The sequence below is a fragment of the Scyliorhinus torazame genome, chromosome 8, assembly GCF_047496885.1.
Source record: "Scyliorhinus torazame isolate Kashiwa2021f chromosome 8, sScyTor2.1, whole genome shotgun sequence".
NCBI classification, from domain to species: Eukaryota; Metazoa; Chordata; class Chondrichthyes; order Carcharhiniformes; family Scyliorhinidae; genus Scyliorhinus; species Scyliorhinus torazame.
Window position 1 is genome coordinate 231,417,655 of NC_092714.1, and position 23,781 is coordinate 231,441,435.

The 23,781-nt window shown below is 44.8% G+C and overlaps 1 protein-coding gene across 2 annotated transcripts in view; it reads right to left on the reverse strand.

Moving 5' to 3' along the window:
• Nucleotides 1-23,781, reverse strand: part of LOC140428443 (sodium/potassium-transporting ATPase subunit beta-1-interacting protein 3-like) — a 379,078-nt gene that overhangs the window by 120,555 nt on the left and 234,742 nt on the right. For both annotated transcript variants that reach the window (XM_072514900.1, XM_072514899.1), the window contains exon 4: nucleotides 4,751-4,948. In XM_072514900.1, the coding sequence (XP_072371001.1) occupies nucleotides 4,751-4,948 (198 nt within the window). The remainder of the gene's footprint in view (nucleotides 1-4,750; nucleotides 4,949-23,781) is intronic.

The window sequence follows — 23,781 nt, forward strand, 5'->3', positions numbered from 1 at the left end:
TCTTCCAGTCTGTTACACCAAATTTGGGAAACTGCCCATTTCATGAAATGAGCAGCCTTCCTGTACAGTTCATGAAACAGGCAGTTTGACCACCCAGTTCATGAAATGGGCATTGGAAAGATTGTCCAGTCCAACTTTTATGAATGGAAAATAAAGTTTCATTCACAAGTGTATAATCTACTTAATTCTGTTGACTGTCCTCTTATGTTTCATCCAGTATTTTAAAAAGAAAATTCCAATTAAGGGGCAATTTTTTAGCGTGACCAATCTTCCTACCGTGCACATCTTTGGGTTGTGGGGTGAGACCCACGCAGACATGGGGAGAATGTGCAAACTCCACACGGACAGAGACCCCAGGCCGTGATCGAACCCGGATCCTCGCCGCCGTGAGGCAGCAGAGCTAACCACCATGCCACCTTCATCCAGTATTATATCCAAAGCATTTTGGTTGAGTTTATATTCACCGTTGATCACAATACAGCAAAAACAAGTAAGGGACCGTCTTTATAGCCTCATGATAAGTGCTGCTCATTGCCCATCAAACAAAAATGGACACCATAGCCCCACTGAGGGCAGATGTTGGCACACATCCAGGCCATTAGCCTCAGCTCCATATCACTAATACTGCATTCCACAGAACCTCGATTCTCGGGATATCTGGAATGCCCGTTGACCAACACCAGTTCCTCCCAGGGTGTTGCCAGTTTACTGATGACCAGTGCTGTGAACTCCGTTCCATTATCTTACTGAAGAATATGTGAAGCTCCAATGTCAAGAAATATGAGAAGCAGCTCATGGATAACCTTAGCTGGATTTCAGAGTACGAATGACGTGAAACTTGATCAGGTATTCCTCCTTCATAGTCTGCAGTCAACCAGGTCTACTTGTCCACATTAATTCACTTCATTGGCAACCAGATACCTCAATCACTCTTGTTGCTGTCTCTTGATACAATGTTTTTCTATGCATCTCTCGCAGCGACTGATGTTTTGTCCTATAAGTCATCGTGGGATGTTTGCAAACTTTTCAGAAAGATTTTTGTAAGTCTTCTCTTCCCCACCATGGCAAGTTCCAATGAGGGATTGTCACATAATGGCTAGGACTGCTCCCTTGGCAGTCATGTACTTACCATTGCTCTTGGTAACCTTGTCCACACCACTTAGCTGTGTGAGCACAAACATTTTCAGGATGTGATATTCATCTCTTTGGAACTTCTGTCCAGTTTTCCCACATTTGAGGACAGCAATAAGCTTCTGTTTGGCAGACTACAAAATAGCACAGCTCTCAGCACAGTCATCCACCTTCAGTGTGTGCAGGGGTTATGCCAGTCAGTATAGATTTCTGTGCTTAGATACTGGTTCTAGAAGAGGTTTGAATGCCATCACATTTTCATCTGGGTACAACATAGGAGTGATGAACTTGTCATTAATGAACAATAAGAGCTACTTGCCATGTGAGTCTTTGAAGTCAATGCCATGTTATTTTCACTTCCAGCATGGAATTCCACTCCTTCTATCGCCTGCTTTGAAGTCAAATAGGCAGATGTAATCTTGTTCCTTTGAAAATTATATTAAATTTTACACCTTCCACTAACCACCTTTGCAGACAAACTTGTTTTCCCAAATTTACAAGGTTATTGAGCAACGTAGTACACGATATTAAGCTTGGACACGGCAACAATTTTTACAACTCATAAATAGCATTGATCATTTCATAAAATGAGCAGTCAAACTGCCAATTTCATGATCCTTGCAATGGGTTTGCCCAGTTCATGAAACAAATTCTACCAGTGCCCATTTCATGAAATGGGCAGTTTCACAATTTGGGTGTAACACAGTCCATTGCTGTTGTCTCCACCTATATACCAACTTTTGCTGAAGGCAAGTGTGAGTGGCTGGAATTTTCCAGCCCTACTGCGATGGGTTCCCCGTGGCAGTGAGTCATTCAAAATGTCCGTTGACTTCAGCAGGGCTGGAAGATCCCGCTGGAGAGAGTGTCCGGCAATATGTCTCGGTGATGTGGCTGCCATGGCTGAATTGTTGCCAATGTGTATAAGTTTGCGAGTCTGGGGCTTGTAATGGTGGTAAATATGTGGTGGGGAAATATACCATGGGCAGAATTTTACGACCAGTTTGCAGGTGGGTGGCAGGGCCCTATAAAATTCCTCAGATGCTCTTCTTACCTCCCTCCCACCCACCCTGACTTTACTGCAATTTCATGATGGGATGGGCGCAGTGTAGTATTACGGGCCAGGGTTCAGAGAACACCAAGGTATACCATGGTGTTCACCTGACCCACAACTTTAAATAGATTTTGGTTATGGGGAGCACAAGGGCCCACTTTACAGGTGTGATGTGTCATGTGAGAGTACCTTTAAGAAATGGGTGTTTATCAGTGATGTCAGAGTGTGGGTGGAGCTGGGCTGTCTGTCAGCTTTTTACTTTCGTTTTAGGCTGTTTGCTGCAGGGTGTGTTTTAGTTTCGTTTTCAGTGTTGGAGCTGAAGACAGACAGAGCAGGTGTACTGTTGATCTCTCTGCCATGAAAAGACTATATCTTGATCATTTGGTGAATTCAGAATTATAAATGTTTTCAGTAGTGAATGTAAACCTGATGTGCTTCTGTTAAAGGGTGTTTCTTTTGTCTTCTGGATGTTGTTTGGGAAGTTATTAAGGATTACTTAGTGTTGTATTCTTTGGGGGTTGTATTTGAATTGATGGTTGCTAAGATGTTCACTGTATGTTTTAAAAAGGTTAACTTGAGTTCATAAAATAAACATTGTTTTGTTTTTAAAAATACTTTTTGATTTCTGCTGTACCACACCTGTAGAGTGGGCCGTGTGCTCCCCATACCACAATCTATTAAAAGTTGTGGGTCAGGTGAACTCCATGATACACTTTGGTGTTCTCTAAACCCTGGCCCATAACAGATGCAACAGAGAACTAAAAGTATTTTTAAACAAAAACAATGTTTATTCTATGAATCCAGTTAACATTTTATAAACACACAGTAAACAGTTTATCGACTACCAACCCTGACCACCCTCCTAAAGATACAGTACTCGATAGATAAACCTTAATAACTTCCCAAACAACATCCATAAGTTAAACCCTTTTTAAATAAAGACAGCAGGTTTAAATTCTCTACAGAATCAGGTATTACTTTGAAATCATCAATGAGCTGAAGACATTCTTTAGCTTGTAGAGAGAGAGATCATTACACAGCTGCTTGCTTTGAATGCAGCTCTGCAGCTCTGAAAATGATATCAAGAACACACTGCAGCTCCCAGCTCAAAACAACAGTGAAAGACAGCCAGCCCAGCTCCAACCACACACTGACGTCACTGCAGCTATTTGATAAACACCCATTTCTTAAGGTACATGCACCTGACAGTAGGCCAACCAGCTGACCACGCTTGCCCCAATTGAGGCCCTTCAGTGGGCTTGATTTTACTTATGGGTGGCTTTTCTGCTAGTAGTGAATCATTCAGGACCCTTACCAGGGAGGAAAGGATATTTAAACATAGCTGACCCATGCCCCTTATGAATAGCAGGTGTTTGTGAAATGACCTCCAGGCTGTGTGTGATAGGCGGGAGGTCCTCATGCTGAGGAAGGGAAGAGAAGACCAGACAAAGGCAGCCTGGATAGAGGCCACAGCAGAGGTCATCCAGGGAAACTCGCTGCAGTTCCGGAAAACACTGTAGTATCTGTTAGCTGACAAGTAGCATTGAGAAATATTGTCCCAACGCACCCCCACTCCCCCCCCCCCCCCATATAGTAAACGTTTGCCACACATTTGAAGGCATGAGATTGCCATTACAATGTCCTTTCTCATTTCTACGGGCTAAAATTGCACAGGCAGTGTGAAATCTCTGTCGATTGGACTTTTGATGGCCTTAAATGGCCCTTTTATTGTTAGCAGGTGCACATCCGATTTGCATGCGTGCCTGCCGAGCTCAAAATCTCATGCATGGGTGAGGATATTGGAGAAGAAGCCCCAATGTCTTGTGTCACGACTTCTTAATGCACTTCTGAATCAGGCGCGTGACCGCCCCAGAAGCATAAAATTCTGGCCTGTTATTTTTTTATTGTATTTTTGTGAAAACTGTATTCGTAAACTGATCTATTCGCAGACGTTATTGGTTTTTTTTCTAGAACAAGCATTTTGCAAACATTTTAACGTTCTCCCGTTATGTAGAAATACTTCAAATGTAAGGCGGGGGGGGGGGGGGGGTGGGTAATATAAATTCACATAACTGGCAATTACACGTGCACAGTTCAAACAGTTAGGGGATGGCACTAACTGAATAGAAAATAATTGATTTCTGCAATTCTGCAAGCAATTGTTCAGTAAGCAGAGAGTTATGGTTACATATCAATCTAATTAATAATCTGACACAACCAGAGAAAGCACATTAAAATGAACGTAAGAAACATGGCCATTGTTATAACGGTTTTATGTGTTAGATTTTTGATAAATGCCATTATAATAAAAATGCAATTAAATGGATCCACTCATATGACTCATGGATTTGCAATATACATTTTCTGCTCCTCTATCATTTATCTGGATATCTCGCAGGGTGAACAGAATTCTTGATATTTGGCTGTGATTTGATAATGATCTGTCTGCCTGGAAAACACCCTTTTCAGATTGTTCAAAGGAACATGGAAATTTTATAATGTTATTTAGCAGCAAAATGCAATACGTGAATTCCTGACTGTGTTACAGTCATCAAGTGTCATACTTACTGCCAACAGTATTTGAGAGGAGCTGTGAATAACCTCAATATATTGGTAATCAATAATACAACCCATCACAGAGATATAGGAATGGCCATCCAAGCTTTTCACATAGGCGGTTGGCATCTCTCTTCTAACACAGCCTGGACCATGTTCACTCCACCAGGAATGGTGCACAGAAATATTAAATGTCAGTAGATCACTCTCCTGCACAAAAGAAAGCATATGTTTGCATATTTAGCACATTACAAAAATTGAACTATTCTAATAAACTTTATATACAACTCTCTGGTTATGATCAGTAGAAAATACATTGTCAGTGATATTTATCCTTACTCTCCATAACACCCCTTTATCAGAACTGCAGCAGATACACCATCAATTTCCTTGAATGTCAGTAGGTTCACTCCATAGTTAGTGACTAAACTGGTGAAAAAGTTGTGACTCGAATGCATAGTCAGCGGTCTACATAGGCAGATGCAGCATACTGTCGAAAAATGTGAACTTATCCATTTCGGATGGAGAAACAGAATGGCAGAGCATTATTTAAATGGTGATAGAATGGGAAATGTTGAAATACAAAGGGACCTGGTTGTCCTGGTAACCAATCACTAAAAGCAAGCATGCAGGTACATACAACAAGCAGTGAGAAGGCAAATGATATGTCAGCCTTCATTGCAAGAGGACCTGAGTACAGGAGCAAGGGTGTCTAACTGCAGCTGTTCAGGGCTTTGGTGAGCCCGCACCTGCAGTATTGTGTGCAGTTTTGGCCTCCTCATCTAAGAAAGATTATTCTTGCCATAGAGGGAGTGCAACGAAGGATGGCAAGATTGTTGTATGAGGAGAAATTCGGTCAACTGGGCCTATATTCACTGGAATGTAGACGAATAAGAGACAATCTATTTGAAACATATAAAATTCTGACAGGATGCAGGGATATGGGCGGCACGGTAGCACAGTGGTCAGCACTGTTGCTTCACAGTGCCAGGGTCCCAGGTTTGATTCCCGCTTGGGTCACTGTCTGTGCGGAGTCTGCACGTTCTCCCTGTGTCTGCGTGGGTTTCCTCCGGACGCTCCGATTTCTTCCCACAAGTCCCGAAAGACGTGATTGCTGGTGAATTGGACATTCTGAATTCTCCATCAGTGTACACAAACAGGCGCAGGAATGTGGCGACTAGGAGATTTTCACAGTAACTTCATTGCAGTGTTAATGTAAGCCTACTTGCGACAATAAAGATTATTATTATGTTGTTGTTTCCTCTGGTTGCGGCTCGAGGAGGGGGGTGGCTAAAACAAGGGGTCACAGTGTCAGGAGACAGGGTAGGCCATTTAGGACTGAAATGATGAGAAATTCTTCACTCAGAGGGCGGTGAACCTATGGAATTCTCCACCACAGAAAAGTGACGGTCAATCATTGAATATATTGGGTGAGATTCTTTGGCCTCCCCGTGGCGTATTTCTCACCGGCGGGAGGCGGCTGGCCATTGGCCGGCAGTGGGACCTCTGGTCCTGCCACTGTCAATGTTATTTCTCATTGAATCCACCCCATACCACTGCGAAACCTGCGGCAGGGGTGCGCCATTGGTGGGGTCAGAAAATCATGCTGGGGTGAACAGCTGGACGATCTAGTCCACTTTAAAAGGAAACAGATAAATTTCTAGACTCTAAAGGTGCCTAGGAGAGCGGGGAGAGTGAGGATGTATGGTGTCGAGATAGAGGATCGGCAATGATCTTATTGAATGGAGGAGCAGGTTCAAAGGGCCGAATGGCCGACTCCCACTCCTATTTTCTATGTTTCCATGTCTCTCTACAAATTAAAACCTATAAGTGTGAAGCAACCACAGCTACTGTTACCAACCAATTATTGTGGCAGCATGTTCCAAATGTTCCATTATTTCTCTTAATGAGTGAGATTTATTTTCCAATTTCACAAAAGTTCTTGTTAGTTTCCCCTAGATCACAAGAATAGCATTTAATTCCGAGACTATCAAATGCCTGTGAAATGTGTTCTTTGAACCAGAAAATAGCTAAAGGGATTTATAACCCACAGATAAACTGATTCTTCAGTATGTTAATCAGCTGGTAATATTATTAATATTCATTTGGAGAACTTGAAAGCCATTTTAAGACCATTTAGTTACTGAGTTCGGATATGTTCCATGTTCCTGTAATTAACGGCAGTGACCATATAGATGCTTATTATGCAAATTTTTAGCTTTACACAATAAAATTTAAAAAGTCTGTTGATGAATGGCAATAACCGTGCATTCCTGCAACAACCAGCCACACAGGGATGAGGACAAATCTTTCAATCAAAAGCTGGCATCATTAACTGTGTTACTGCTGTCAGCTGTGTTGCATAAACGTCCTACAGCATTTTGTAACAAGCGCACTCATTGCCTCAGTAATGATACTGCAGTCAGTTCATGCTGAGCAACTGACTCGTTTCCTATATTTAAAAGAGAGATTCGCTTATTGAGTATTCAGAGTGAAATATTAATAAGCATTTTCAGTTACATGCTTTAAATTGAAATTCAATATTGTCTGAAATATAAAGTGCTTCATACTATTATTATTTTTAACTTTATAATTTGGAAGAATGTTGAAACAACGAAACTAGTGTTATATGAGCTGCAAATATAGTAAAATATGTAATCTGGTCAAGCGAAGTGACCAAACAATGGTAAGTAAGTAATTAAGGTGGCACGGTAGCACTGAGTTACCATTGATGCTTCACAGCACCAGGGAAACCCAAGTTCAATTTCAGCCTTGGGCAACTGTCTGTGTGGAGTTTGCACTTTCTCCCCTTGGCTGCATGGGTTTCCTCCGGGTGCTTCGGTTTCTTCCCACAGTCAAAGATGTGCAGGTTAGGTGGATTGGCCATGCTAAATTGCCCCTTAGTGTCTAGGGATGTGTGGGTTAAGTGGGGTTATGGGTTTGCAGGGATAGTGCAGGAGCCTGGTTAGGGCACTCTTTCAGAGGGTCGGTGCAGATTCGATGGGCTGAATGGCCTCCTTCTGCACTGTAGAGATTCTTTGATTCTATTCAATTAACAAGAGTGGATATATTGATGTGAATAAACATGGTTCAGGATTTCCTTCAGAAATGTTTACTTAAATGAGGTTAACAGTCTCATGTAAAAGTTAATGGCTGAGTATTGTTTTCCTAATTTTATCCCTCCTCTTCTAAACTGATGACTCTGTTCTGGGATGATCTGTAGGTGATGGTCATCCAATAGGCCAACGTTCATATGAGACTTTTGGCAGTGATTGTCAACATGCTATCCAAACTGCTTAGCTGACCCTTTCGCCATCCACAAAAATGCAGCTCCAGAGATCACTGCACTGCAAGCATGAGTGGAGGCCGTGGCCAATTTCCTAACACATGACCGCTGGGGCCGACTGTGGTGCCCCATTTCAGATCATATAGTATAGCTGATCTCTGGGACCAAATCTGGAAAAATTCTAGTCATTGGATCACTCAGCCATATGCCAGTAATTTCCATGCAATTTCTTCAAATCATTTGCCATAACTACATTAGAAGCTCTAGGAAAATGGGGCCAGAACTTGCGGGAAAAAAAACATGTTAAATACGCATGCTGTTTTAAACGTGTAAATCAGCCAGCAAATTCAAGTGACTAAAAGATACATGAGTTGTGAATCAAGATGAGCTTGTTAGGCACTTTATGCCTCTCCATTGTTTGCTTTATCTAAATCACATCTCATGCTTAGCCTTCCATTAGTTTTAAGAACTTGCTGGATGTTCACATTAATTACCCACTAAACTTACCATACAAAGATAAGTTTACTGATTACAAATGCAAGTACCTTTTTTCACAATGTGACAGTAGTTAATATAGTGTTAATCAACCTCTCTGGTGCAGAATAGCCCTTTAGAAGTGTTCAGCCTCATGCCTTCTGGTCGTCAATTGTTGGTAGAGATTTCAAAAACATCGAGTTACATTTTTTCTTAATTTTCCTTCCTCTTCCTCGTGACTCAAATTTTCTTTCCCGCTTTATTTTACTAACCAATTTGCCTCTAGCTGACTCCATTTGCTCTTCGATCCTTTCTCACTTTCTTCCTCTAATCCTTAAGTCTCATTCGTTAAGGAGATACTCTTGCTCCTGCTGTTTAGGTACTGTACCAGATGTCCCTGTGCTCTTGTCATTCTTACACTTCCAACAAATTACAAAGCAACAAATGTTTGAGCTGAAGGCTGCAGCAGCAAGACCGAATAAACATAATTACACCAATATCATTTTAGCGTTTTATTGAAGTAAGAGTTGCACATATGCAGAATAAGTGTGCATAGCCTGATAACGTATTAAACTTGGCTGTATTGATTCAACATAGACAATTCTGTATACAACTTACACGATTGTGAATCTTTGTCTTGTCTTCCTTTACTACAAGCTAAGATTAATTTTTGAATTTCAAGACTGTAATTTTATTTTCTCTGCTGCAATTTCCACATTGTGTTCTATTTCTGCATTTAAATTCATCAGCTATGACTCCTCACACCAGATAGTCACAGGTCAAACTAACAATTCCTTCTCAGCTTACAAACTATGGGGGAGAATTTGAGGCCTCTCACTCAGCAGTAATAGTACAGTAGCAGCATGCAAATGGTAGGGAGTAATTTATTACATTCCTATCACTATGGCTGCCCTATCTTCTTTGATCTACCACAGGACTTCCCGCGTGAATTATGTGGGAGACAAATGTGATACACAAATGTGCAATGTTTGAACCATTAGAACCAGTTTGTGTGAACTCCTCTGAACTCCATAAAAACACTCTGGGCCATGATGTGTTGGGTACTCTGCTACACAGACAAACCAACACGGTTGCGAATGGTACAACTCAGTTTTATTACTAACATTTATTTACAGTGGTAAACTGGTTACTGAGGTTCGATCATAACCCTAGAATCTGTGGACCTATTCCTAATACTATCTTGTAGTAGCACATGGTGGATGTCTGAGTGGCTTGCTCTGAGCTCTGTGCCCTGAGCTGACTCCTGCTGGAATGCAAAGGAAGTGTCGTGTTCCCTGTTTTGTACTGTGTATGCTCTTGCCTGTGATTGGCTGTGGTGTTGCATGTGTTGATTGGTCCATTGATCTGTCCATAAGTATGTATGTATGTTTGTGCTATGATGTTTATCTGAATATCATGACAGGCCACTATCATAATTATCCCTTCCCACTACTCCCACCAAGAACCTACTTTCTTCAGGGATGGAGGCTGGTTGTACCATTGCAGCAGCTTGAAACTGGCACACTGCCCTGAGCCAGTTGTTCAAGACCATTTGCTAATGAGGCCTTGTCTTCAAATTAAAGCAAGCCTCTGATCAAGACCATTAGATGGACAGCCAAAAGGCCACCCTAAATCTTCACAAGGATATATCTACCCCTATTTCTTTCCTGCCACAACATGGCAATAATCTCTATCCAATCTGTTGTTCAGTATATTTCACAAATATTTTTATATTATAACCTACTCACTTTATAATTCTTAGCGTGTGTCATTTGTATAAAGGACTGATAGCAATATTGCCTATTTGTAGAGGTCAAATTCAGGACTTTTAGTGCTAAGAAGTCCAATCTTACCTTATTCTTTAAAACTGGCAATATTAATTTTGTAGTATGGTCATTGCTGTGATTGGAAATGAAAGTTGAAGTTTTGGGGATGAAGCAAACTTTTTTTTTTGCTCCAACAGTAAGCCAAAAGACTTGCTGTGCTGTGAAAATAGTTCAGTGGTTTTCCTGTCAAATCAGGGCCGGGATTCTCCCCTACCCGGCGGGGCGGGGGGTCCCGGTGGGATGGAGTGGCGTGAACCACTCCGGCGTCGGGCAGCCCCAAAGGTGCCGATTTCTCCGCACCTTTAGGGGCCAAGCCATCACCTTGAGGGGCTAGGCCCGCACCGGAGTGGTTGGCGCGCCGCCGACCGGCGGGAAAGGCCTTTGGCGCCACGCCAGCCGGGGCCGAAAGGACTCAGCCGGTTGGCGGAATTCCAACATGCGTGGGAGCGTCAGTGGCTGCTGACATCATCCCCGCGCATGCGCGGGGGGGGGGGGGTCTCTTCCGCGTCGGCCATGGTGAAGACTGTGGCCGAGGCAGAAGGAAAAGAGTGCCCCCACGGCACAGGCCCGCCCGCGGATGGGTGGGCCCCGATCGGGAGCCAGGCCACCGTGGGGGCACCCCCCGGGGCCAGATCACCCCCCCCCCACCCAGGACCCCGGAGCCCGCCCGCGCCGCCTAGTCCTGCCGGGAAGAGAGGTGGTTTGATTCTTGCCGGCGGGACAGGCATTCCAGCAGTGGGACTTCGGCCCATCATGGGACCGGCGCGGCGCGATTCCCGCCCCGGTCGAATATCCGGTGCCGGAGAATTCGGCAACCGGCGGGGGCGGGATTCACGGCAGCCCCCGGCGATTCCCCGACCCGGCGGGGGGGGTCGGAGAATCCCACCCCTGATTTCCGTTCTTATTTATCTTTTAAAGATAATGGTCAGAAGTCAGACGAGAGGCTGGATTCTCTAGTTCCCCAGCCGCTTGTTTCTCAGCGGTGCACCGTTCCCTGGTGTTGGGATTCTATCCTCCCACTGAAACTACCCCAAGCTGCCGGGAAGCCCACTGGCGAGGTTGCGCTGCCAGCGGGAAAAATGAATCCCGACGACCGGATAATTCCAGCCAATATTTCACAGGGAGAGATACAGGCCAATTCTAATGCACAGTTTATCCCATGGGTGTGAGTAATAGTTTCACTTCTAATCTGCTGCAATAGAATTAAAAATAATAGCGCACTCCAGCGGCCTGATAAAATAAATACATTCCAGAAACATTTCAAATGAACTCCCAATGTTTTTTGTGGAAATGTGGATGAGTTTCATGGGGGGGGGGGGGGGTGGGGGGTTCAATTACAAGTACTAATTAATTTTGAAGGTATAGTTATGTAGAAATTTACTGCCTAGGTCTCTTTATCAAGGACACCCAAGTGCTTTTTTAAAAAACCTACTCAAGACCCATGTTTACATTGCGGATTCCCAATTCATTGATGTGCGAAACCTGATCACAAACTAAATCCAACAATCTAATAGCTAGGAAATCGCCACATTCAAAAATATCTATGATAAGGGTTGAAGATGGGACTTTACTGGGTCTTCATTGAGGACAGAGAACAGCAAAGCTGGAACAGCTTTCACTTGGTGATAAAGTAGCTTAAGTGTGTAGTGGTTGTCCTTTTAGACTAATTAACAATCAATAGTGAAGTTTAGCAACCCACTCTCCTGTCCTTATGTTAAAAAATTCAGTTTTCACAGGCACCATCATGAGGACTGTAAACCCAATGCGCACACCATCTCTAACTAGACAAAGGTCATTTATTTATCTTTGGGTGTATTTGCTTTTAGGCTTCAAATAAAAATATATTCTACATTCCGTGAGGAAAATTGACTAATCCCCTTTTCTATTTCAGTTATAAAGAAACTTCCCTCTAACGTCAATCGCAAGAGGAAAAAAACATTTTGGCTGGAGCTTCAAGCAAAATTAAGCAACACTCCACCAAATTCCACACTCTCGCCAGCAGCGAGATCAAGGCAACAGTAATTGGTGAAGATGTTAATACTGTGCCACACCACGAATGTGATGCTGCTTCAAATAGTTCCTGTTCTTCTTACAGAATCCTTAATTATTCCAAGGGTTCGTGCCTCGTGAGATAATAGTAGTCAGCAATTCCATTAAGTGGTGTTTGAAGACAGGAAAGCAGAAAGGTTTTCCAGAATGAGACAAAACCATTGAACCTCCCATCATTTTAATGTAACAGAGGCGGACGCCTGTCGCCTCCCCATCCCCACCTTACCTAGTTAATGGAACTGGTTCGCCATACTGATGAGATGCTGCATGGAATGAATAAACTGAGCTGCACTGCTACTGCTTTCAGCAGGAATTTAGAATAACGCTAAAAGAAAACCTTGCTTTCATGCAACATAGGAACATAGGAGTTAGGTGCAGACGTAGGCAATTCAGCCCTTCGAGCCTGCTCTGCCATTCCATCTGATCACAGCTGATCTCCTGGTCTCAAATCCACCACCCTGCCTGTTCCCCATATCCCTTTAACCCATTTTTAAAATTCAGAATGATATCTATCTCCTTCTTAAAACTCTTCTTGAAACATGAATCAAGCCATTCCTATTGAAAGGGTAGATGTTCCACTTTGGAGGCAATCAGCAATCTGGATGCAGATTGCCCAGGCTTTCCAAAGTGAAGGTACGGTTCAAGTTTCCACACAAACTCACTTATAAAGTCACAAATGTAAAGTCTTCCATAAATAAGATAAATCAAGCAGCATAGTAGAATGTAATTGATTTTTCTTGACATTAAAAAATAGTCCTTGATATATTTAAGAGCTGTAACCCGGCCCAGATTAATTATCATTGAAAATGGGTTTAACAGAAAAATCACCATGTTTAATAAGTGTCTCATCAACCACCAGTGAATAATCTGATTTGAAATCACTGAAGTGACTTTAGAAAACTACACTGAACCACTTATTAGCTTCATTTGTTGTACATTCGACAGCTCCTTTGTAAGTTAAATTTACTTTAATATTTTACAACTTTAAAGGCGTACCTTTGCAATAAGAAACAGCAAGCTTGGTTGAAGAACCTCCGCGAGCTGCTAAACAAGCAAATCAGCAGAAACTTGCTCTGTTTATTACTTTGTTTGAGGGCATGACTAGTTTTGTGTGCGAGGATGGCTTCCCATGTGATGTTTTAAACAAGCATTAAAGGCAGTGGAAATGCAATGTATACTTGGTACAACATTTACTTAAAATTTCACCATCATTTTTGCTGGTTTTCCTGATTTCAGGTCAATTGTCGCTAGAAAAATCAATGCAATGTCACAATAACTATAGGCCAACCTTTATAGAACTGAGTAACCCAGAATGAATTGTGACATCCTCAGATGCCATTGTAGTCACAACTATATATGGGTTTACGTTTTGAAACAGAAGAAAAGGTATTCTCCATTCATTGCAAGGCAAAAGGGATATTGCTTTATATTTATTGGATGCTTAAATTTCCTCCCAGTTCAAGAGCTTCTACAAAGTAATATTGTGAAGGTGCTCCAAAGGTATCATACATCCTTCAGACACATATCTCGATATCACAAGGTGAACTTCCCCTACGTACCGTAGAAATGGAACATTTTCAGGATTAAAACTTTGGAAGTAACCTGTCCTAATCAGGAACCAAACTATCAAAATGTAAAAGATTGATTTCAGGTAATTTTTTTCTTTATTTATTCGTGGGATGTGGGCATCGTTGGCTGGGTCAGCATTTATTGCCCATCCCTAGGGGAACCCACATTGCTGTGGGTCTGGAGTCACATGTAGACCACACCAGGTCAGGATGACAGATTTTCTTCCCTAAAGGACATTAGTGAACCAAATGGGTTTTTTATGACAATCAACAATGGTTTCATGGTTATCATTAGACCTTTAATTCTAGATTTTTATTGAATTCAAATTCCACTATCTGCCTTAGTGGGATTCGAACCAGGGTCCCCAGAGTATTTCCCTGGGACGGTGGATTACTACTGCCACTGCCTCCCCAATACTGCTGGGATTTGAAGTCAGGAAGGTGACGAGTGTGAAGGTGGGGAATGAAGCTGCAGAAGGGAAAGTCCAAGTATTCCTTGTGGCACTCAGCGGAACAGAAGCAGTAAAAAAGCAAAAAGCCAAATAAATATCTTATAAGGGCCTCTTTCAGCTCATCCTTGTAAGGTTTATCTGGCTTGCCACACCTCGCAAGATCTAACATATTTGGCAAATTTGCATATTGAAATGGGTAGCTCATCTCACTTTAATATGCACTCGCCAGATCTACCCATGGTGTTAGGATTGAATCCCTTCATCTTGGAGACTTAGCGAGCGCCGTTTAGCACTGGTCTCCATAAATGGGGGCCAGGCAGAGCAGCGCTTGGGGGGGATCTCCCAGAGAATCGGGGGTCCCTGGGTGGCTGGGTCTGGGCAGGCACCCCAGATATCACCGGGACATTACCAGGGTGCCCAGGTGGCACTGCCCATGCCAGGGATGGGGCCCGGGTGCCCTGCCCTTATTAGGCAGGGTATGGGGGGATCGATGGCCCTTTTATAGGTGTGTTGGGAGCCTCAGGGGGGTCTCGAGATCGGGACTTCATTTTAAAATGGCGCCCCGATTTTAAAATGGCGCCCGATCTATTCCTGCACTGGCGAGCGGAGCTCCTCAGTGCAGGAAATGAGGCTAAGTGCAGCCTCAGTGGGGCGGTTCCCCACTAAGACCCCAAAATAAAACAGGAGTCCTGTCCAAAAGCGAAGTCTTTCTCAGCGCTGCGAGCTCCAGGAAACACCCGGCTAAACGCTTTTGACACAGGACTCTTCATTTCCGTCAGATCACGCCTTACCTTTTGAGTCTATGTAACACTTCTTCAGAGCTAAAGAAAGGGAGAAATTTGGTGGATTACCCTGTTTAAGAGTGGGTGGAGCTAAAAAGGTCAGGGATAGGTGAGAGCTCAGGAAAGATTAGACCAAAATGTCATGGGCAAAAGGCATAGAGAGTGTTGATGGTAGTGTTAAAGACTAAAGAAGGTGCTGACAGTGGCATGAAGGTAAGATAGCAGGATGTGTTAAAAGCAGAACAAGGGTCCGAACTCTCTGAAAGAAAACTTAGGAACAAATGACAGATGGCCCTGCGGAGAAGTGGGGCCATTGGGACAAAATAAAATTGGATTTGAAAAGGGGATCGGGATGGAGGGGTTCATGATCTCAAGTTTTTGAATTCAATGTCAAGTCCAGAAGGCTGTAAAGTGCCTAATTGTAAGATGAGGTGCTGTTCCTCCATACCAAACATGCATATTCTAAAACTGTCCCCCTCGACCATTGGGTCAGAGAGTGAATTTACTGTTTGTTCAATTGCGCTGGTTAGAGTTTAAAAGGGGCTTTGGTACAGGTAATTGTGGCAATTCTAACTATCAAGCACATGGGCGGGATTCTCTAATCCCACGGCAGAATGTCCACGCCGTCGTAAATGCCGTCGCGTTTTATAGCGGCGTGAACGGTCCGACCCGACGACTAATTCTGGCACTAGAGCGGTTGACACTCTGCAGAGAATCGCGGGGCGGCATGCTGCGATTCGCGCTGGTCACGGGGATTCTCCGGCCCGGCCCTGGGCTGAGAGAATCCCACCCATGGTTTCTACTGAACTAGGGTAGTGTTAAAAACAACCCCACGCATTTGCAATTGCACAAAAGCTCCCAACTGAAGTTTAAAAAAAAGCCCTGGTGATTAGATTAGTCTGTGATCTCATGCAAAAACTCAATTGGCATTTAATATGAAACAAAAGCAAATTTGTTGTCTGCAGTGCAGCTGCAATCATTCTCTGGGTCTGTGCTTCCTTCCTTAAACACTTATTATGTTGCTCTTGAATCTCCCCTCACACCATTTATTTTCTTGAATCTCCCCTCACAACATTTATTTTAAGAACCCTGTTGAGTCTGCTGGCGCAATAAAATATCTTATAGACAGACTGAGGAATTTTAATGATGGATTAATGGATTGAGAGAAACATAGAAAACAAAAAAGACAGGCTTGGCCAAAGAACATTACGAAATGAATGACAAAAGGATTAGAAATAATAATGGAAAGTATTAAAAAGGTTTGAATTAATAATTGAAAATACAACATCCACAAATTGAGCGGGCAAAGGAAGATATGGAAAGGATGAAATATAAAACAACATGAAGGGGAAATTGCACGGGTGATAAAAGCAAATGCAAAACAGAAGTGGATCAGAAGAAATCAATCAAGAACCATTAACATCGGATCGGAGGCCCCGACGGGCCCTTTGGAGGTGGAGGGAGCTTATCGAGTTATGGCGCGAAGACCACGGGCAGGAGAAATACCTCGAGCCATAGTGGTGAGGTTTCACCGCTATAATGACAGAGAGATGGTCCTAAGATGGGCGAAGAAAACTCGGAGCTGCAGGTGGAAGAACGCGGTGATCCGCGTATACCAGGATTGGAGTGCGGAGGTGGCGAGAAGGAGGGCAAGTTTTAATCGGGCTAAGGCGGTGCTTCACAAAAAGAAGATCCAGTTTGGAATGTTACAACCGGCGAGATTGTGGGTCACACACCAAGGGAAGCACCACTACTTTGAGACGGCAGAAGAGGCGTGGACATTCATTGTGGACGAGAAGCTGGAATAGTCTGGCGAGAGAAAGAACTTTTGGGACAAAGTGGTGGGGTGATTATGTGGGGCGAGGAAAAAGGGGGGGTGGGGGGATGATTTTTCAGTTTGTTAATCTTGCGATCCTGTAACTTTTCTCTCTTCCCCATGTTGGGGGGGGGGGAGTATGAGGAACTGTGGGCGCCGGTCATTAGGGGCGGGGCCGAGTGGGAAACGCGGGCTTTGTTCCCGCGCTATGGTAATTATGGTGGGAACAGGGACGCAGGAAGGAGGGGGCCTCGCACAGTGGGGGCCGAGGACAAGGGGGGAAGCCGAGGTCAGCCAGAGTTCGCTGACTTCTGGGAGCAACATGGGGGGTGCAACTACGCTAGAAAGGGATCTAGCGGAGGGGGGGGGTTAACTGGGTTGCTGCTGCTAAGGAGAAGGGGGAGCTGTTATGGGATGGGGTGGTCGAGGCGGGAGGGCGCCGTCGGGGGGATATACGGGTACGTGGGAACCGGGTGAGGAGCTGGGTTAAAAAAGGGGATGGCTAGTCGACAAGGGGGGGGAGTAAAGAGCCCCCCAACCCGGCTGATCACGTGGAACGTGAGAGGGCTGAACGGGCCGATTAAAAGGGCACGGGTACTCGCACACCTAAAGAAATTAAAGGCAGATGTGGTTATGTTGCAGGAGACGCATCTGAAACTGATAGACCAGGTCAGACTACGTAAAGGATGGGTGGGGCAGGTGTTTCATTCGGGTTTGGATGCGAAGAACAGGGGGGTGGCTATCTTGGTGGGGAAACGGGTACTGTTTGAGGCAAAGACCATAGTGGCGGATAGTGGGGGTAGATATGTGATGGTGAATGGCAGATTGCAAGGGGAGGCGGTGGTTCTGGTGAACGTATATGCCCCGAACTGGGATGATGCAAATTTTATGAGGCGTATGTTGGGACGTATCCCGGACCTGGAGGCGGGAAAGTTGGTAATGGGGGGAGATTTCAATACGGTGCTTGATCCAGGGCTGGACCGATCGAGGTCCAGGACCGGGAGGAGGCCGGCAGCGGCCTGGGTGCTCAAGGACTTCATGGAGCAGATGGGAGGGGTAGACCCCTGGAGATTTAGTCGGCCTAGGAGTAAGGAGTTCTCATTTTTCTCCCATGTCCACAAAGTATATTCACGGATAGACTTTTTTGTCTTGGGAAGGGCACTGATTCCGAAGGTGACAGGGACGGAATATACGGCCATAGCTATTTCGGACCACGCTCCACATTGGGTAGACCTGGAGGTAGGAGAGGAAAAAGAACATTACCCACTCTGGAGAATGGATATGGGCTTATTGGCGGATGAGGGGGTATGTTTAAGGGTGAGGGGGTGCATCGAAAGGTACTTGGAGCTTAATGACAATGGAGAGGTTCAGGTGGGAGTGGTCTGGGAGGCGTTGAAGGCGGTGGTTAGAGGGGAACTGATATCCATAAGGGCACATAAAGGGAAACAAGGGGGTAAAGAAAGGGAGCGACTGCTGAAAGAACTTTTGAGAGTGGACAGGCAATATGCGGAGGCACCGGAGGAGGGGCTGTACAGGGAAAGACAAAGGCTACATGTGGAGTTTGACCTGCTGACCACGGGTAAGGCGGAGGCACAGTGGAGGAGGGCACAGGGTGTACAGTATGAGTATGGAGAGAAGGCAAGTCGGCTACTGGCCCACCAATTGAGGAAGAGGGGAGCAGCGAGGGAGATAGGTGGGGTGAGAGATGAGGAGGGAGAGATGGAACGGGGAGCGGAGAGAGTGAACGGGGTGTTCAAGGCATTTTATGAGAGGTTATATAAGGCTCAGCCTCCGGATGGGAAGGAGGGAATGATGTGTTTCTTGGATCAGCTGGAATTCCCTAAGGTGGAGGAGCAGGAGAGGGCGGGACTGGGAGCACAGATTGAGATGGAGGAGGTGCTAAAAGGGATTGGGAGCATGCAGGCGGGGAAGGCCTCGGGACCGGACGGATTCCTGGTGGAATTTTATTGGAAGTATATGGACTTACGGGCCCCGCTTCTGACGAGAACCTTTAATGAGGCTAGGGAAAGGGGGCAGCTGCCCCCGACTATGTCGGAGGCAACGATATCGCTCCTTTTGAAGAAGGAAAAAGACCCGCTGCAGTGTGGGTCCTACAGGCCCATTTCCCTTTTAAATGTAGATGCTAAGCTCTTGGCCAAGGTGATGGCGACGAGGATAGAGGACTGTGTCCCCGGGGTGGTCCACGAGGATCAAACTGGGTTCGTTAAGGGGAGACAGCTGAACACGAACATACGGAGGTTGCTAGGGGTAATGATGATGCCCCCACCAGAGGGGGAGGTGGAGATAGTGGTGGCGATGGACGCCGAGAAAGCATTCGACAGAGTGGAGTGGGATTATCTGTGGGAGGTGCTGAGGAGATTTGGTTTTGGAGAAGGGTATATCGGATGGGTACAGCTGCTGTATAGGGCCACGGTGGCGAGCGTGGTCACGAACAGACAGAAGTCTGATTACTTCCGTCTTCATAGAGGGACGAGGCAGGGGTGTCCCCTGTCTCCGTTACTGTTTGCATTGGCGATTGAGCCCCTGGCCATAGCTCTGAGGGGCTCCAGGAAGTGGAGGGGAGTGCTCAGGGGAGGAGGAGAACACCGGGTATCCTTGTATGCAGATGATTTATTGCTGTATGTTGCGGACCCAGTGGAGGGGATGCCTGAGATAATGCAGACACTCAGGGAGTTTGGGGAATTTTCGGGGTACAAATTGAATATGGGTAAGAGGGAGCTGTTTGTGGTGCATCCGGGAGGGCAGAGCAGGGGAATAGATGACTTACCGCTGAGGAAGGTGACAAGAGATTTCCGGTACTTAGGGATTCAGATAGCCAGGAGTTGGGGAACCTTACACCAGCTTAATCTAACAAGATTGGTGGAACAGATGGAGGAGGATTTTAAGAGATGGGACATGGTGCCCCTGTCACTGGTGGGTAGGGTGCAGGCGGTTAAAATGGTAGTCCTCCCGAGATTCCTCTTTGTGTTTCAGTGCCTTCCGGTGATGGTCACGAAGGCTTTTTTCAAGAGAATTGAGAAAAGTGTCATGAGTTTTGTGTGGGCCGGGAAGACCCCGAGAGTGAGGAGGGGGTTCTTGCAGCGTAGCAGGGATAGGGGGGGCTGGCATTACCGAGCCTAAGTGAATACTACTGGGCCGCCAATATCTCAATGGTGTGTAAGTGGATGGGAGAAGGGGAGGGAGCGGCGTGGAAGAGATGGGAGATGGCGTCCTGCAAGGGAACCAGCCTACAAGCAATGGTGACGGTGCCGTTGCCGTTCTCCCCGAAGAAATACACCACAAGTCCAGTGGTGGTGGCAACACTAAAAATTTGGGGGCAGTGGAGACGACATAGGGGAAGGACGGGAGCCTCGGTGCGGTCCCCGGTAAGAAATAACCATAGGTTTGTCCCGGGGAGAATGGATGGGGGATTTGGAGCATGGCAAAGAGCTGGGGTTGTGCAACTGAGACATCTGTTCGTAGACGGGACGTTTGCGAGTCTGGGAGCGCTGACGGAAAAATATGGGTTGCCCCAAGGGAATGCATTTCGGTACATGCAACTGAGGGCTTTCGCGAGGCAACAGGTGAGGGAATTCCCGCAGCTCCCGACGCAGGATGTTCAGGATAGAGTGATCTCAGGGACATGGGTGGGGGATGGTAGGGTGTCGGATATATACAGGGAAATGAGGGACGAGGGGGAGATCATGGTGGATGAGCTGAAGGGGAAATGGGAAGAAGAGCTGGGGGAAGAGATTGAGGAGGGGCTGTGGGCTGATGCCCTACGTAGGGTAAACTCGTTGTCCTCGTGCGCCAGGCTAAGCCTGATACAATTCAAGGTTTTACACAGGGCACATATGACCGGAGCACGGCTCAGTACATTTTTCGGGGTAGAGGATAGGTGTGGGAGATGCTCGAGAAGCCCAGCAAACCACACCCACATGTTTTGGTCATGTCCGGCACTACAGGGGTTCTGGGTGGGGGTGGCAAAGGTGCTTTCGAAGGTGGTGGGGGTCCAGGTCGAGCCAAGCTGGGGGTTGGCTATATTCGGGGTTGAAGAAGAGCCGGGAGTGCAGGAGGCGAAAGAGGCTGATGTCTTGGCCTTTGCGTCCCTAGTAGCCCGGTGAAGGATATTGCTTATGTGGAAGGAAGCCAAACCCCCGGGCGTGGAGACCTGGATAAACGACATGGCAGGGTTTATAAAACTGGAACAGATAAAGTTTGCACTAAGAGGTTCTGCTCAAGGGTTCACCAGGCGGTGGCAACCGTTCATTGACTACCTCGCAGAACGATAAAGGAAATGGGAAGGTAACAGCAGCAACCCAGGGGGGAGGGGTGGGGGAGGGGGGGGGGGGGAGGGGGAGGGCCCGGGCGGGTCCTCAGGGGTGTTTTTGTATAAATATTTGTATTAGGCTATGTATATTGGATTGTTTGATTTTATTTTTGGAGAGTTATTATTTTTGATAGGGCAGTTGCCATTTAGTTTATATATTATTTATTTATTTGTTAAAAACGGCCACTGTTATTTATACTGTTTTACTGTTGTAAAAAGGAAAACCTTTGTATTGTTTTGTTTGGCCAAAAAATTTGAATAAAATATATATTTTTTTAAATGATAACATAACGTGAGAATGCATTTGGTATAGGCTAGAAACATGAATGAATTTTGTAATTTATCTCAAATATATCTTTAAAAAACACATAGCAACTGATCAGATAATGTCAGGAGGAGAGAGATCTTTCCAGTTTAATGCCAATTTTCTGCTCTGTCATAGAACCACAAGAAAAAAATAGTTGTCAACATCCCACTTAGATTCACCAACCAACAAACATGATATCAAAAACCAAAATGCAAGTATCGGTGAAATGTATCAGCAACAGGACCTAGCTATAAAGAAGTCAAACTTGACACTTAATCAGACAGGAATGACAGGAGCAAGAAATGTTTTGACGATAAATAATTCCTATTAATGTTGATTTAGAGGAATGGGACATTTTCTGAAGGGGGCTTAGATCCGTAGTTTTATTAGTTTGGTGAAGGGTTTACAGCATGGCAGGCAATATACAATAAAGCAGTGATGGTGAAGATAAACTGGGAGAAATGAGCTGTTCACTAACATGCATTATGTTAACAACACAAAGGAAAAAAGGACTACAGTCAAAATAAATCTATTTTGTGAGGGAAGAGAATTATTGTGTTGCACACAAGACTACTGCTGGGCAACAATACAGGCACTTTCTCAGCATCCTACACACATATGCTTGGTTAAGGCTGTCCATCCAACTTTGGTGGAAGCTTAACCGCCTCTGTTATTTTACTGTTTCCATAAACTTAAAAGCAGCTTATGAAATACTGTACACTCTCCACCAGCTTGAACAGATACATTTTTACATTTGGCGTATATGATTTTGGAGAATTAAGCCTCTCTTCTCTCTTGGGTGCATGAGTTTATATCTCACTTATGACTTCTTCACTCACAAACTATTATATCAGGCTCACTCATTGGAATGATAAATAGCATTTTCATGTCTGTTTGGGGTGCATGCTCTGTTTAGCTTTGTATGTGAGCTAAGATTGGGTTGATGTCAAAAAACAATGCAGTAGTTAGTGATATGGCTTCAGTAAATACGGATTCATGAAAGGTACACTGTAGAGTTTATTACTTGTAACGTTCAAAGTGAAAATGGATCTTAATTAAACTAACTTGTATGATTTTTTTTTAAAAACAGTGATTACTGCGAAACCTTGTTCACAGGCAATTCCACATTAAAATTTTGTCTTGGACAACTTTTCCTTATTGGATTTTCATTTCCCACATAGGCATATAAAATATTACCGCTTTACTCAAAACAATGTCCGATCAATACATTTTGTTCAAAATCTGTTAAGAACATAAGAACTAGAAGCAGGAGTGGGCCATCTGGCCCCTCGAGCCTGCTCCGCCATTCAATGAGATCATGGCTGATCTTTTGTGGACTCAGCTCCACTTTCCGACCCGAACACCATAACCCTTAATTCCTTTATTCTTCAAAAAACTATCTATCTTTTTCTTAAAAATATTTAATGAAGGAGCCTCTACTGCTTCACTGGGCAAGGAATTCCATAGATTCACAACCCTTTGGGTGAAGAAGTTCCTCCTAAACTCAGTCCTAAATCTACTTCCCCTTATTTTGAGGCTATGCCCCCTAGTTCTGCTTTCACCCACCAGTGAGAACAACCTGCCTGCAAATATCCTATCTATTCCCTTCATAATTTTATATGTTTCTATAAGATCCCCCCTCATCCTTCTAAATTCCAACGAGTACAGTCCCAGTCTACTCAACCTCGCCTCGTAATCCAACACCTTCAGCTCTGGGATTAACCTAGTGAATCTCCTCTGCACTCCCTCCAGCGCCAATACGTCCTTTCTCAAGTAAGGAGACCAAAACTGAACACAATACTCCAGGTGTGGCCTCACTAACACCTTATACAATTGCAGCAGAACCACCCTAGTCTTAAACTCCATCCCTCTAGCAATGAAGGACAAAATTCCATTTGCCTTCTTAATCACCTGTTGCACCTGTAAACCAACTTTTTGCGACTCATGCACGAGCACACCCAGGTCTCTCTGCACAGCAGCATGTTTTAATATTTGATCATTTAAATAATAATCCCTTTTGCTGTTATTCCTACCAAAATGGATAACCTCACATTTGTCAACATTGTATTCCATCTGCCAGACCCTAGCCCATTCACTTAGCCTATCCAAATCCTTCTGCAGATTTCCAGTATCCTCTGCACGTTTTGCTTTAC